Source organism: Lontra canadensis, unplaced genomic scaffold, assembly GCF_010015895.1.
Source record: "Lontra canadensis isolate GAN:19392208 unplaced genomic scaffold, GSC_riverotter_1.0 scaffold2, whole genome shotgun sequence".
NCBI lineage: Eukaryota > Metazoa > Chordata > Mammalia > Carnivora > Mustelidae > Lontra > Lontra canadensis.
In genome coordinates, this window is record NW_022630996.1 from 36350204 (window position 1) to 36367116 (window position 16913).

Consider the following 16913-nt stretch of genomic DNA (forward strand, 5'->3'; position numbering starts at 1 on the left):
GTGGAAAACCCAAAGACTCCACTCCAAATCTACTAGAACTTGTACAGGAATTCAGTAAAGTGTCAGGATATAAAATCAATGCACAGAAATCAGTTGCATTTCTATACACCAACAACAAGACAGAAGAAAGAGAAATTAAGGAGTCCATCCCATTTACAACTGCACCCAAAACCATAAGATACCTAGGAATAAACCTAACCAAAGAGGCAAAGAATCTATACTCAGAAAACTATAAAGTCCTCATGAAAGAAATTGAGGAAGACACAAAGAAATGGAAAAATGTTCCATGATCATGGATTGGAAGAACAAATATTGTGAAAATGTTTATGCTACCTAAAGCAATCTTCACATTTAATGCAATCCCTATCAAAATCCCATCCATTTTTTTCAAAGAAATAGAACAAATAATCCTAAAATTTATATGGAATCAGAAAAGACCTCAAATAGCCAAAGGAATATTAAAAAAGAAAGCCAAAGTTGCTGGCCTCACAATTCCGGACTTCAAGCTCTATTACAAAGCTGTCATCATCAAGACAGTATGGTACTGGCACAAAAACAGACACATAGATCAATGGAACAGAATAGAGAGCTCAGAAATAGACCCTCAACTCTGTGGTCAACTAATCTTCGACAAAGCAGGAAAGAATGTCCAATGGAAAAAAGACAGCCTCTTCAATAAATGGTGTTGGGAAAACTGGACAGCCACATGCAGAAAAATGAAAAAAATAGACTCAAAATGGATGAAGGACCTCAATGTGAGAAAGGAATCCATCAAAATCCTTGAGAAGAACACAGGCAGCAACCTCTTTGACCTCAGCCACAGCAACTTCTTCCTAGGAACATCGCCAAAGGCAAGGGAAGCAAGGGCAAAAATGAACTATTGGGACTTCATCAAGATCAAAAGCTTTTGCACAGCAAAGGAAACAGTCAACAAAACCAAACTGACAGAATGGGAGAAGATACTTGCAAACGACATATCAGACAAAGGGCTAGTATCCAAAATCTATAAAGGGCTCAGCAAACACCCAAAGAACAAATGATCCAATCAAGAAATGGGCAGAAGACGTGAACAGACATTTCTGCCAAGAAGACATCCAGATAGCCAACAGACACCTGAGAAAATGCTCCACATCACTCAGCATCAGGGAAATACAAATCAAAACCACAATGAGATACCACCTCACACCAGTCAGAATGGCTAAAATTAACAAGTCAGGAAATGACAGATGCTGGCGAGGATGCGGAGAAAGGGGAACCCTCCTACACTGTTGGTGGGAATGCAAGCTGGTGCAACCACTCTGGAAAACAGCGTGGAGGTTCCTCAAAAAGCTGAAAATAGAGCTACCCTACGACCCAGCGATTGCACTACTGGATATTTACCCTAAAGATACAAACGTGGTGCTCCGAAGGGGCACGTGCACCTGAATGTTTATAGCAGCAATGTCCACGATAGCCAAACTAAGGAAAGAACCTAGATGTCCACCAGCAGATGACTGGATAAAGAAGATGTGGTATATATATACAATGGAATACTATGCCGCCATCAAAAGAAATGAAATCTTGCCATTTGCAAAGACGTGGATGGAACTAGAGGGTATTATGTTAAGCGAAATAAGTCAATCGGAGAAAGACAACTATCATATGATCTTCCTGATATGAGGAAGTGGAGATGCAACAGCAGGGGGGCGTGGGGGGGGGTTGGGGGGTAGGAAAAGAATAAATGAAACAAGATGGGATTGGAAGGGAGACAAACCATTAGAGACTCTAAATATCACAAAACAAACTGAGGTGGCGGGGGGTAGGGGGGTCGGGAGAGGGTGGTGGGGTTATGGACACTAGGGAGGGTATGTGATATGGTGAGTGCTGTGAAATATGTAAACCTGGCGATTCACAGACCTGTACCCCTGGGGCTAATAATACATTATATGTGTATAAAAAAATTAAAAAAATTTTTAAAAAGAATATTATAGAAACATGCCTTTCTGATAAAAATTATAGTCATTGTTATACCTCTTGCCTTGCAGTCAGGTATGATGACTGAATTTGAAGCAGTTTATTGTAATGTGCCAACCAACACACTAGAGAAGGCACAGTGTAAAGAAAGATAAAAGCTGGGTCTTTGTAACATTCATAAACCACTATACCAGCTTCTATTGCCCACTTCTGGGCCTCACTTTTGGGGGAGGCTGAATAATATTTTATATATATATACACACACACACACATATATATATATATGTGTGTGTGTGTGTGTGTGTGTATGTATACACACACATGTGTATACACACACATACACACATACACTATATATATATATATATATATAGTGAATATATATAGTATAAATGTTACTTAGTGCTTAAGTAACATTCAGCAAAAGCACCCCAGATGGTTATTTATTACATACATAAGTAAATATAAAGCCATTAAGCATATTAAAGCTTTTTATAATTACAATATTCTCTAAAGGCAAGAATTTGAGGTACTAGATACCTCCATTCAAATACTGTTGACAGGGTTACCTGATAGGGCTATTGTTATCCTTTGTCTGACTCTTTAATTCCACTTTAATTTTTTTTTAATATTTTATTTATTTATTTGACAGAGACAGACACAGTGATAGAAAGAACACAAGCAGGGGGAGTGGGGGAAGGAGAAGCAAACTTCCCTCAGAACAGGGACCCCAATGCAGGGCCAGATCCCAGGACCCTGGGATAATGACCTGAGCTGAAGGCAGACGCTTAACAACTGACCTACCCAGGTGCCCCTATAATTCCACTTTTAGATATTCATCAAAGAATTAATAATAAATTTGGAAGAGTATTGCTACAATATATTTACAATATTAATAAAATGAAAACAATGTGTATGTCAGAAACATAATGCTGGCCAAATTATTTTAGTATGGATTTATGACAGAATATTATGCAATCCTTAAAATCATGTAATAAAAATATCTAATTATATAGAAAAATACTTCACAGCATTATGCAAAGTAAAATCCTTCAGGGGTAATGAAAAATAGTTTTGTAAAGATTAGGCAAGCGTCATGAAACATGAGTAGATATTGCTGGATGGTGGAATTACCAGTAATTTTTGTTTTCCTCCTTTGGCTGTCCATTTCTAAATTTCACATTTCTTTTGTAATAAGAAAAATTAAAGTTATTTTAATATACCTATATTTGTTCAAAGAACCAAAATAAAAAAAATAGGGAAAGATGCAGAATAAAGCTAGTTTTCTTTCTTCTCTGTGAAGCTCATTAACTTGTTTACTTCAGCTAAAAAAACAGATTCACAAGAGCAACTTTATCTGACATCAACAAAGAAAGTTTTATACATACCAAGAGTGAAAAGCACTCTCTAAAAGGAAAAAATGAAAAAGTAACAAGAGTACTTATTTTAAATAATTACAGGATTTCATCATGTCCAATATGAATGCATATCCCAAAACTCCAAAGGAGAACATGCTGAATCATATACACTGGATCTGGGGGAAAATTTTTTTAGTTTGTCATTGAGTGATTTCTAGAGTGATTAAGAAGCAAATATATACCAATAAGCCTAAGATAACCTGTGACATAAAAACAACTAAGCCCAAAATCAGGAGGAAAATGGATGAGTTATCTGAGCTTTCCTTAGTTCTTCTTGTCTAATCCATAGCTCATAAAGATTACCTCTCGGGCCAAAAGCATCTATTCAATTTCTGTTGGTTTTTATCCACCTATAGTGATCATCCACTCAGAAGCCATAGTCTTAGACATTTTTCAAAGGCACCAATAAATTCAGTGTGCAGCATGCAACTTCCAACTCTATTCCCAGGACAGTAGAGAAGACCCAAGGAACTAATACATTTGTATAAGATGTAAGGATAATGACTCTTTCCACCTTTTTTATAAGAAAATTGAGAAGAAAGAGAAGGGAAGGGAAAAGGAGAAAGAAACCAAACAGTATAAAACTATTTGCTAACAAAGTGTGTGGGTGTCTGTCAGTGTGTATCTGTGTGTATATGCAAATTCAATTACAACTGAAGAATAGATTAATTGTAATAAAGAGTATTTAATTTTGGAGATTTTTCATTGAGTTAGATATAAATAAGCTTTTTAAATACTTCAAATCAATGAAAAATAAACTGTAAGTACTTTAAGTAGTTAGTAACACAAAAGTTGACTTACCATAAATTTCTAAACCTTGTGGAAAATACTCTTTGTATTCTAAATCCTACCCACTAATGCCAGGGTGAGGATGCATATTATAGTCAACAGTGCCAATTTTTAATAAGGGATTTGAAAAGGTTAATTTAATTCCCAGATCTTTTTTTAATTCCATCCTATCATCAGGAAACTTAATAGATGCTACACCTTAGAAAACCTGGTTACTAAAGATGTTTTATCCAATCAACACCTCTCTCTTTTCTAAGCTACTCAGAAAGAAAAAACTGACACCTGAGAAAGTCACACCTTCACAAATTACCCCAAATTCACTGTGATATTCAAGCTTTATATATGAAGCCCCTTTCAAAGGATCAGAGCCAGAGAATTGAACGATCACCCCATCCAGCTGCTGGAGAAAGCAAAACCACAAAGAGCAGCTACTTATGAGATTACTTTTTAGGGGCACAGAATATACTTTAAAAAGGTACGTAGCCAAAAACTTACAATAAAGATGAAAAACAAATATCTACATTCCACGCCAAAAAATTCTACAGTCTAAAAAGAAACATTTGATGTTTTCACTTCTGAATACTGAAGCAAAATAATGATTATAATAATTTTAATCAAACTTAAAAGGTATACCTTATTACCTTGTTGATATACACTATTTGCCTTTGAACATGCAAACGAGAGAAAAATCTTTGAGGCGTTTCTATATTCTGACTTAACAATTATCTGATAATTACCCTATCATTACTTGCTGATGAAGGATTCCATTCTGAATTCTTAACATTTCTGATGTTACAGGCATGTTACTTCAAAAGTCCTACCTGGAAAGAGACTGAGAAGACTAACTGGAGATTTGTTGGTATCAATAGTTAGTTTGTGGCTTGCAGTTTTTGAAGGCTGACCTGGTAGACAGATTAATTTCAGGGGAAGTCTAAATTTACATTGGATAACCCGAGGAATGCCTGAAAGAAAAAGAGAGAAATGTAGATTCATAGACCTGACAGAAAATTTGACTAAAAAAATTTGAACTATATTCATAGTTTGAGTAACAACATATCTTATTTTAAAATTTTGCTCCATTTCATTTAGCATAACTGAAAAAGCTATAAAGTATTATCATAATACATATTTTTATATTATTGTCAAAAAAGCTCAAGCCAAAAATAAAATCCTAAAAAAGAGTGTAGGCATCAGGTATGCCTTTAATATAATAGCATATTTTAAAAATCATCACAGTTGAACATTATACAAAACAGTGTATTTACTCAGACAGGGAGACAAACGGTAAGAGACTCTTAATCATAGGAAACAGACTGAGGGTTGCTAGAGGGAAGGGGCCTAGGGATGGGGTGGTGATATAATGAGCAGTGGGTCCTACATAAGACTGATGAATCACTGAACTCTACCTCTGAAACTAATAATACATTATATGTTAATTAACTGAATTCAAATTTAAAAATTTAAAAGAACGTTATAAAAAACAGTATATTTAATTTTATATTCAATTACTGAACCTTCTTTAAACTAAGACCTTCAAAGCTATAGCCCTAATCCAAGGCTATCAGCTAAAATGAGCAAATATATATATATATGAAATCTGTATCAGGAAGATACTATATGACTTTAATATTTTTTCTACCACCAAAAATTTAAATCTTTAGCTATTTTTACTTATTAAAGATTTAAATTACAATTAAAAATCCACAATAAATTATAAGCGTGAAGGAAGAATTTGCTCTACTGTAGTTCCACTGAAGTTCACGTTATTTTACACAGTAATATTAAGAATATTACTTTCATATGAATTAAATTTTTCTCCACCCATTTAACTTTACATATCACTGTTAAGTGACATTTCAAAAGTATTACATGGTCATTCAACTGAATTTTTCAGTACCTTTATAGGCATATTGAAATACGTAATTAAATAAATAACAATGAAGAGTTTTATGTCAAAATTTAAAGTTTTTAAGATTGTTCCTTTCAATATTTTTACAGAGAATGAAATTGAAACCAAAGCAAATTAGGTTCTCTATTTAAAATCTAACAAAGCAATTCTACAACTTCAGTATTCTCTCCTTGTATTCTAGGATTCCACCTTTGATTGGATAAGATAAAAGGTAATATACTGAAACCTCTATCTTACTATATTGCTGTAGAGAAATGAAAAACTTAAAATGTCCTACTCTACTTGATGTATCCACACATTAATTCCTTTATCTCTTTAAAATGGAGTCAGTGAGCGGCTTAAAAATAGCATAAGCAGAAGCAGTTAAAGCTTGGGGACATGATCCCAAAGCAGGATCCCCAGAATTAGCGACATATTCTGTTAATGCCAATTGGAGTTGTGAGCTTGCTTGACATCCAAGCTGGGAGTATACTTTCCCGCACTACTTATTCACGAGGATCGTGAGAGATCATCAACAATGGCAAGCATACTGATATATGAGGTCAATTAAATACTTTTTCAGAGCATGTGGAGCATATTTGTGATTCTCTTCAACATAATCTATTATCCATTAAATTTTACATAGCTCATTTTTTTGCTCATAACCAACAGATGTTAAATTCACTTCTCCTGGAATCCTAGATGCAAATTATAACTGATGTCTCTTCAGGAAAGCTCCCAAGGCATTATTTCCTGACATTCTGTGAGGTTTTAGAGGCATGTGTATTTGTACTTTATAATGATGAAATGTTTTGACTCAAAATATTATGGTAACATGATCTAAGCTACTGCTCAAACCACAACTATCAGTATCACCATAAAAAATATTATAAAACATTATTTTTTCCAATTTCATATATTCCATATATCCCCAAATTACGGAAATATACCTACTAATATGTTTCCTCTATAATATATAAATTGCAGCCTTGATTAATAGATGCAGCCTGGAAATAACAAGGACACTAAAACCTATTTCCATTTCCTTTATTTTTAATGAATGTAGTAATGGAAAAAAATCCTTCATCTTTTGATAATTCTGTATATGTATCAAGAGAAGCTACTTTTCTAAGTATTTCACCCAAAAGCTGAGTTAAGTGTTCAAACAAAATTCGACTATAAATGTTCTTCTTCTAAAACTATACTGCTAACACTGTGGTTCTACTTTACTTGGATCAGATAGGTAGTACTTGAGTTGGTGGTAAAAAAAAAAAATTAATCACAATGAATAACACTGGCCTTACATTACTGATTCCATATATTTGAAGATTATTACCCTAAATCTCCAGGAACCTAGAGCTAAAGAAACTGGTTGTATAAATATGTTTTCAGAAATTGAAACAAATGGCTTGCAAGCACTAATGAACCCAAGAAGGGAAATACATTATAACTCAATTCACAATTCAGGTCAGTTAATGACAATATCACACACTAGGGCAATGGTCTACAGTTGCTAAGATTTGTAGAAACCCTCCAGAATTTCTTTTCTACCCAAGAATTGTAAACCTGTTTCATAGGACATTTGGAAAACATTATTTTGAAAAATGATGATACTCCTACTTAATAAAATGATTATGGCTATTCTTTAAATGCTGGCAGCTTGAAAAGTTTTACCTTGTGGGGGGGTGGATATGAAATCTTTTAGAAACCAGTTTAAGGAAATCACCTTTAAAAAGAAAAATTGCAATGCCAGTATTTAACACCACTTCCCCTTAAATTTAAACCCCAGTCTTTTAAAATATAATCTCCTATATTTAGACATGGGGTTTTTATCAGAGGCATATTTCTATTGAGCTTCACTTTTTTTAAAAAAACCTAAAATGTAAATTTGGCTACCAACTTACTCTTCAGGCTGTGCTGTGACTGCATCTAAGAACCTGAAGCCAGACGTATAGAGATGTGTTTGAATGCATGCATGTATGTACCTACATAATAAGGAAGGAAAGAATTACATGTATTTAAAGACTTTACAAATTTTCTACTAGAATAGCTTTCAACTTAGCTGAAAGTCTAATTGGTTGTAACTTTGCCTACCATCAGTGATATTTTCTCTATGTAGTTGGCAAAACAGGCCCTGTATCTGGCTTATTCAAATAACTTTCTGAGTGTTATGCTAAGAAAAAAAAAAAAAAGGTCATTTATAATACTCAAATATTGGCCTACTTGTTCATCAGACTGACTTTGTTCTACAGTTTTTTACCAAATATAATCACCTTTCCTTAAGACACTTCCCCTTCTAGCCTAACAGAGGAAATGGATGGTCGCAACTACTCTGGTGCAATTAATCACAAAATTATTTAACACTTACAGAGAAAATTCACATCAAAACCACTCTTGACAGAACAATTTCTTCAGGAAAAGAATTCTAATTATACCTGGCACACCCAAGAGCCCAGTATCACTGTCAAGAGAGAAGCCAAAATGTGCTTTGGTGGGTGGGGGGAAAGGAAAAAAGAACATATATATCAGAGTAGAATAACTATATATATTACACATCTATATAATGCCTTCAGAACTCTTTCCAGGGGCCTGCTAGAGTCATTTCATTTTGAAAACAAGGAACCCCAAAGCAGTAGCAATGTCTGGGAGCCAGAACTTCCTTGATCCCTTCCTGTTATGTCTGGCTACATACTGTGTCCCATCTGCAGTCATGTTTTACACTGCCCATGTCATGTAACTTTAATGCAGACATAATGGAGACTAACTCATAACCCATAAGGGACAACATAAAACCTCCTTTGCTTCTCTTTTTCCACATGTAAAAGCAGGACTGCTTATCTGCAAAGAGACTGAACAGATCAGGCCAATAAAATGGACAAGTCTTTGAAATTTGAAGCCTTGTGTCTAAGTTAAGATCTAAGTAGCAACATATTATTTAATTTTGCCAAGTAGGTGAAGCTGAATATTGCAATCCTACTCCCTAAAGCTTAATTATAATTTTAAAATATATCATAAGAGATTATTAACTTTGTATTGAAATACTAAAATTTCCATGTATTGGGATATTTTTCTCATGGTTTGGGCTGAATTTACAGTAAGAGAGAATAAATTCCTTCCAATAATAACCTTTACTAATTTTTTAAAGATAAAATAAATCATTTAAATAATATGGTATTTTACAAAAGTTAGTATAAAATCTTACCAGCTAAATTCAATCTTGCCAAGTAAAATGTAAATATTCACTGTTAATAATCAGTTATTTTTAATAACCCAAATCCTAATTTGACAAGTATACTTCATGTTATTAAGCTAAACACTTACTCCTATAAAATGTTTCTCATATATTTTCACCTCCCAGATACAATGCAACTCAGGTTGTTGGCATTACCAACACTGTATGAGTATATTACTGCCATCATTTTTAAGTATTTATTATTAATATTATCTAATATTTATTATTAATATTATTATCTAATATTTATCTTAAAATATAATAAACTGAAACCACCACATTAAGTCTGTGTCTAGAAAGAAAAATAAAGTAGGATAACTAAGTGCCTGTCATTTACCCTGACATCACACAATTCAAAGATGAGTACTTGAACCCTGCTCCTGAAGAGCCCAAAATCTACTAGGGAAACCTAAGGAACAAAGGTAATGAAATTCATATTATGATAGGTATTGCAGTAGATTCATAAATAAAGATTTCTTTAAAGATATTAAAGATAAACAGGTAATAACCAACATTGGCCCAGGTAATTTCAAGGGGTCATAATCTTGATGACATTGTCCCACAAATTCTAAACAAGATAAGAAATAGGCACACAGAATAAGTGCTCATGGTACTCTGATCAGAGAGAACAGTGGATCTATTTGGACATACAGAAAACAGACAACAGATATAGAGAAAACAGACAATTTGTATGTCTCAAAAGATATGTGCATCAGTACAGGTAGTATATAATGTCTGTGCTGATATTAATGACACTAACATTATTAATCACTTGGTTATGGTAGTGCTACCAAATCACTCTTTTTTTTTTTTAAGATTTTATTTATTCATTTGACAGACAGAGATCACAAGTAGGCAGAGAGGCAGGCAGAAAGAGAGAGGGGGAAGCAGGTTCCCCGCCGAGCAGAAGGCCCGATGTGGGACTCCATCTCAGGACCCCGGGATCACGACCCAAGCTGAAGGCAGAGGCTTTAACCCACTAAGCCACCCAAGTGCCCCCCAAATAACTCTTGTAGAGATACTGTTTTCTCCTTGTAATTAAAAAGTAATCCATTAGGTAATGTTTTGAGACTGAATATTCTATTACTCCAATGAGTTTAGTGTCCATTGATGAATCTTAACTAATTATTACACAGGTTTTGCAAAATAATGATTCTCTAATTTTATTAGATAATTTTATTAGATAAAATAATATTTTATTAGATAAAATAATATTAGATAAAATAATGATTCTCTCATTTATTAGCTGACTTCCTTTTGTAGAGTTTTCCCTCTATACATGCCTTTATTTTATCACTGTACTCATAGATTCTATTTCTGTCTTCAATATATTATAATAATTACATTATGATTTTGATGCTCTAAGTGTCCCATATGAACCATTGTGATGTACTGTGATCATTTCTTGACTACTTCTTTGTTTTCTGACTCAACAATATAGGACAGGCTTTCTTATTTTCCCTTCTCCAGACCTGGACAGCCCTTTCTCGAAGAACCCTGATCTCTTTGTCTAGATATGGTACTCAGATATGAAAATCTGTGCATTAGAGGTGCTCACTACTATTGAGCCAAGGCCTGAATAGATCTCTGCCCCATCTCCACAGCCTCTACTCTACTCTACTACAATAACCTCCAACTGAGCTTCTGACAGGCAATTTGGCTGTCTTTCAAAACCAGTTCTTCACACTGCAGTCAGAGTGATCTTTCCACAATACATTTCTATTCCTCTCCTTTCCAGGGCAAAAGCATGTGTGTGCATGTTCACATCCATGCACTTTTTGACATACTTAAAACCATTTAGTGGCTGCCCTTTGGTCACAGAACAAACATCAAAATCACTAGCATAATCAAAAACACCCCATAATCAAAAGACTCAAAAAGTGCCCATTCTTTCCCTATACCCTAGTTACATTTTGACCACTTTACTCCAGCCTTCAATTAAAAAAAAAAGATAGCAAGAAAGAAAAAGAAAACAAACAATTAGAATTCAGTGACAAACACCATATTTTTCCTTATTCTTTATTTATTTTAAGTAAAATAAGATAGCAGGGCATATGAGTAAATCACCCAAACTTACAGATATAAGTGGTCAATGACACTTCTGATTTTTTTTTTCCAAAACAGTCATGGAGCTTCATTCTTTCTCATGACTCTAAAACAACTAATAATGAATGGCAAATCTCTATGAGAAGAAACATTTATGATCCTCTCCATAGCCACATGAAGGCACTGAATCATCCTAAAGAAGTATCTGTGGTTAAAACAGCAGTCTGTAAAAATAGTTCATCCGTGGTATAATTCACAGACCAAATTTCAGTTCTGAGATTCATTTTGTCCTAAATCATCATTTCACTTACCATCAGGATTTCGATCTATCCATCAGAGGTAATGCGAAAAAGGACAGGAGAGAAAGAATGCAACAAATTATTTGTGGTAAAATTACAATACAAATTTAATATACACCTGTTTAAAAATATAAACTAAAATTTTCGAGAGTCTCTCAGATTATTTAAATGGCCCCCAACAAAAATAAGTCAATTCACAACTAAAGAGTATAACATGAATAAGTGAAATCTAATGATATATTTGCACAATCATTCTCAGATGTCCATGACAGTGTGTTATTCCAGTGTAAATATGGCAATAAATAAATAAATAAATAAAAAGAGGTAAGGTATATGATCTAGACCAAGAGCAAACAAGACTCAATAGAAATGACATCAAGAAGACTAAATGATTTGTTGGGAAAAAAATTTGAGTGCAAGGCCAAATACACAGTATTTTCAGTTACTCTCATTTATATTATAATGTCTTTTTGGTTTTGGCGTGTCTTGGTATTCCTTTACTTTTATAGACATTTTTTACATTTTAATTTCTAATTGACTTTCAACTAATTAATGTTATGTTCTTTGGTTTAGCAGTAATTTACAATCTTTTAAGTTCTGTCTTTAGAAAAGCATAATAGTTAAAAATGGTATGTGTAACCATAAGATCACAGACTGATTTTACAACTTCATAATGTATTTTTAAAGCATTTTGCCCACTTGCTACATAACCCATTTCTCTATGTTAAATTCATATTCAACCAGTGTTACCCCTTTCCCTAAAAACAAGTGAAATACTTAGTTGAATTAAGGCTTCAACACCTACCACACATATTTGAAGTGTAACAAGGATAAAATGTATAAAAGTCCCTATGATTATGGAGACACTCAATGATAAATGATCTAGAGATTTTAGTCAAATATTTCTTTTTTTTTTATCTCACAACTCAAAATTAAAATAACATTAAAACTCCCAATGTTCTTTTCAGAAATATCCAACTAAAAAACTCTATCACTCTTTGATGCCTTATGGAAAGTTTGTATTTCTTTCTGAAGCCAGCTTTCTCAAAGTCATTTAAACATAAAATATTTACATTACCACAAATTTTGAAAATCTAAATAAATGATCAAAATGGTGAATTCTGGCTAATAATGAATTTTTGACAACCTAATGCAAAATAACGTACAAAGCAGAGGAAATAGATTTTGAAAATAAGTATTAAAGTTGTAAAATCATCTCAGAGTATAGAGTTGTCAATGCATAAGCCAGAAAATTCACTTAGACAAAATTAAAACTATAATTATTAAAAAACATTGCTAAAACATTAAAAAGATTATCCACCATGACCAGGTGGGATTCATCCCTGGGTTACAAGGATGGTTCAACATTCGCAAATCAATCAATGTGATAGAACAAATCAATAAGAAAAGAGAGAAGAACCACATGGTCCTCTCAATTGATGCAGAAAAAGCATTTGACAAAATCCAGCATCCGTTCCTGATTAAAACGCTTCAAAGTATAGGGATAGAGGGAACATTCCTCAACTTCATAAAATCTATCTATGAAAAACCCACAGCAAATATCATCCTCAATGGGAAAAAACTGACAGCCTTCCCGTTGAGATCAGGAACATGATAAGGATGCCCACTCTCACCACTCTTGTTCAACATAGTATTAGAAGTCCTAGCAACAGCAATCAGACAACAAAGAGAAATAAAAGGTATCCAAATTGGCAATGAAGAAGTCAAACTCTCTTCGCACATGACATGATACTTTATATGGAAAACCCAAAAGACTCCACCCCAAACTACTAGAACTCATACAGCAATTCAGTAATGTGGCAGGATACAAAGTCAAAGTACAGAAATCAGTTGCTTTCTTATATACTAACAATGAAAATACAGAAAGGGAAATTAGAGAATCAATTCCATTTACTATAGCACCAAGAACGATAAGATACCTGGGAATAAACCTAACCAAAGAGGTAAAGGATCTGTACTTGAAGAACTACAGAACACTCATAAAAGAAATTGAAGAAGACACAAAAAGATGGAAGACCATTCCATGCTCTTGGATCGGAAGAACAAACATTGTTAAAATGTCTACGCTGCCTAGAGCAATCTATACTTTTAATGCCATTCCGATCAAAATCCCACCAGTATTTTTCAAAGAGCTGGAGCAAATAATCCTAAAATTTGTATGGAATCAGAAGAGACCCTGAATTGCTAAGGAAGTGTTGAAAAAGAAAAACAAAACTGGGGGCATCACGTTACCTGATTTCAAGCTTTACTACTAAGCTGTGATCACCAAGACAGCATGGTACTGGCATAAAAACAGACACATAGACCACTGGAACAGAGCAGAGAGCCCAGATATGGATGTTCAACTCTATGGTCAAATAATCTTCAACAAAACAGGAAAAAATATGCAGTGGAAAAAAGACAGTCTCTTCAATAAATGGTGCTGGGAAAATTGGACAGCTATATGTAGAAGAATGAAACTCGACCATTCTCTTACACCACACACAAAGATAAACTCGAAATGGATAAAAGACCTCAACGTGAGAGAGGATTCCATCAGAATCCTAGAGGAGAACATAGGCAGTAACCTCTTCGATATCAGCCACAGCAACTTCTTTCAAGATATGTCTCCAAAGGCAAAGGAAACAAAAGCAAAAATGAACTTTTGGGACTTCATCAAGATCAAAAGCTTCTGCTCAGCAAAGGAAACAGTCAACAAAACAAAGAGGCAACCCACAGAATGGGAGAAGATATTTGAAAATGACAGTACAGACAAAAGGTTGATATCCAGGATCTATAAAGAAGTTCTCAAACTCAACACAGACAAAACAGATAATCATGTCAAAAAATGGGCAGAAGACATGAACAGACACTTCTCCAATGAAGACATACAAATGGCTATCAGACACATGAAAAAGTGTTCAACATCACTGGCCATCAGGGAGATTCAAATGAAAACCACATTGAGATACCACCTTACACCAGTTAGAATGGCCAAAATTAGCAAGACAGGAAACAATGTGTGTTGGAGAGGATGTGAAGAAAGGGGAACATTGTTACACTGTTGGTGGGAATGCAAGTTGGTGCAGCCACTTTGGAGAACAGTGTGGAGATTCCTCAAGAAATTAAAAATAGAGCTTCCCTATGACCCTGCAATTGCATTACTGGGTATTTACCCCAAAGATACAGATGTAGTGAAAAGAAGGGCCATCTGTACCGCAATGTTCATAGCAGCAATGGTCACGGTCGCCAAACTGTGGAAAGAGCCAAGATACCCTTCAATGGACAAATGGATAAGATGTGGTCCATATATATATGGAGTAATACTATGGAGTATTATGCCTCCATCAGAAAGGATGAATACCCAACTTTTGTATCAATGTGGATGGGACTGGATGAGATTATGCTGAGTGAAATAAGACAAGCAGAGAGAGTCCATTATCATATGGTTTCACTTATTTGTGGAGCATAACAAATAACATGGAGGACATGGGGAAATGGAGAGGAGAAGGGAGTTGAGGGAAATTGGAAGGGGAGATGAACCATGAGAGACTATGGACTCTGAAAAACAATCTGAGGGTTTTGAAGGGGCAGGGGGTGGGAGGTTGGGGCAGACAGATGGTGGGTATTATGGAGAGCATGTATTGCATGGAGCACTGGGTGTGGTGCATAAACAATGAATTCTGTTACGCTGAAAAGAAATAAATAAAAGAAATAAAGAAAAGAAAAACATTGCTAAATATGCAAAGTGGACATCAATAGAAAAAAAGAGATAATCAAGGCATCTCTAAAACTTTTAGAACTAAAAAAACTGTATAGAAATGTTTTAAAAATACAAATGTAACATTGCTAAAATACCCTATTATCAGTTACACTATGTTAAAACACCAGAAAAAAAAAAGACTATTCATATTCTACCAATAAACAGATTGTCGAACTGTTAATATGAAAAATTCACTGCATAGGGAAAAAAACCAAACTATAAAATTTGACCAAATGAAGTTAAAATTTACACTAACTGAATCTCAACTGGACTGAAGATAACTTGTTTCAAAAGAGTTCCTTGAAAAAACACAGATCAAATTTTAGTAATTCTAATTTAGTAATTTTAGTGTTCTTAAATGTTTTAACATGTATGATATGAAAGAGTTTTATTTAGTCATTCATTAAAACAGTGTCTGAAACTCTGAATATTGCTTTATATTAGAGCAATTCATAATAATCTTTTTCACGAATTCAGACTAGGCTTTTCTTTTTTCTTCAAACAAATGAAGTCTAATACCATACTTTGAGTGTGAAAATATATCATATTTGCTATTGAGAAGACAGAATCAAACATTATATGTGGAAATCGGTTAAACAGCTTCTCTCTAATAATCCATAACACATAAAAGTAATTTGGACATACAATTTTATTTAACAGTAGGCAAGAATTATTTTTCCATTTAGTATTATTTCACAATGTGTCTTTCAGTCTTAAACACTTAAACATTTAACTCATAACTCCAATTATTTAAAAGTAGTAATTAGGATTATAAATCTGTGAACAACTGTGTGCTTACCTGATGGTCTGGAATAAGAAACAACAGCATTTCCTTCCAATTCAGGTGGTGTGTATCTCCCTTTCAGATAAACCGAAAAGGATACCGTTCTATTCATTTCTGGTGCTATAAGAAATATGAAAGTAGTATTAAATTTCAAAATGTTGGGCAATTATTATTAACAACAGTTAAAATTATGCATACACTACGTGCCAGATAGCATCCTAAGCACTTTACATGGATTAATTTATTTAATCCTCACAGTGCTCGCTTCGGCAGCACATATACTAAAATATTTAATCCTCACAATAACCCAGTAAGGTATGTACTATTATTGTCCCCAGCTTTTGTGCATGAGGAAACTGGCTACGGAGAGATTAAGAAGCTTGCCCAAGGTCATATAGCCAAGAGAGAACTGAAAACTGACTTCAGGGCAAGGGTGCCCATATTCTACATCACTGCTTCTCTTTAGTGAGATGAATAGGCAGAATGATCAGAAAAAAATGTACACAAAAAGGCAAGAGAATTTGGGAACTGGGATTAGTACACTTTATCATGGCTATAATACAGACTGCAGGGGAAAATGGGAGAGGGGTATTGCATATGGATGTAACTATAACTGTAACAACTTTGCAGACTGTATGTCACCTTCTATATTCATGTATTTGACCTCCAACCTGAGGTAGGCAGTCTTTTTTTTTTTTTTTAAGATTTTATTCATTTATTTGACACTCAGATCACAAGTAG

The 16913-nt window shown here is 34.1% G+C and overlaps 1 protein-coding gene across 2 annotated transcripts in view; it reads right to left on the reverse strand.

Moving 5' to 3' along the window:
• The window catches only part of BBS9 (Bardet-Biedl syndrome 9), a 453073-nt gene that overhangs the window by 253351 nt on the left and 182809 nt on the right, over window positions 1–16913 (reverse strand). The window contains exons 14-16 of one of the 2 annotated variants that reach the window (XM_032871835.1): window positions 16188–16292; window positions 11638–11652; window positions 4982–5122 (exon numbers count right to left, since the gene is read on the reverse strand). In XM_032871835.1, coding sequence (XP_032727726.1) covers window positions 4982–5122; window positions 11638–11652; window positions 16188–16292 — 261 coding nt within the window. The remainder of the gene's footprint in view (window positions 1–4981; window positions 5123–11637; window positions 11653–16187; window positions 16293–16913) is intronic. The other variant, XM_032871845.1, reaches the window with a different exon arrangement.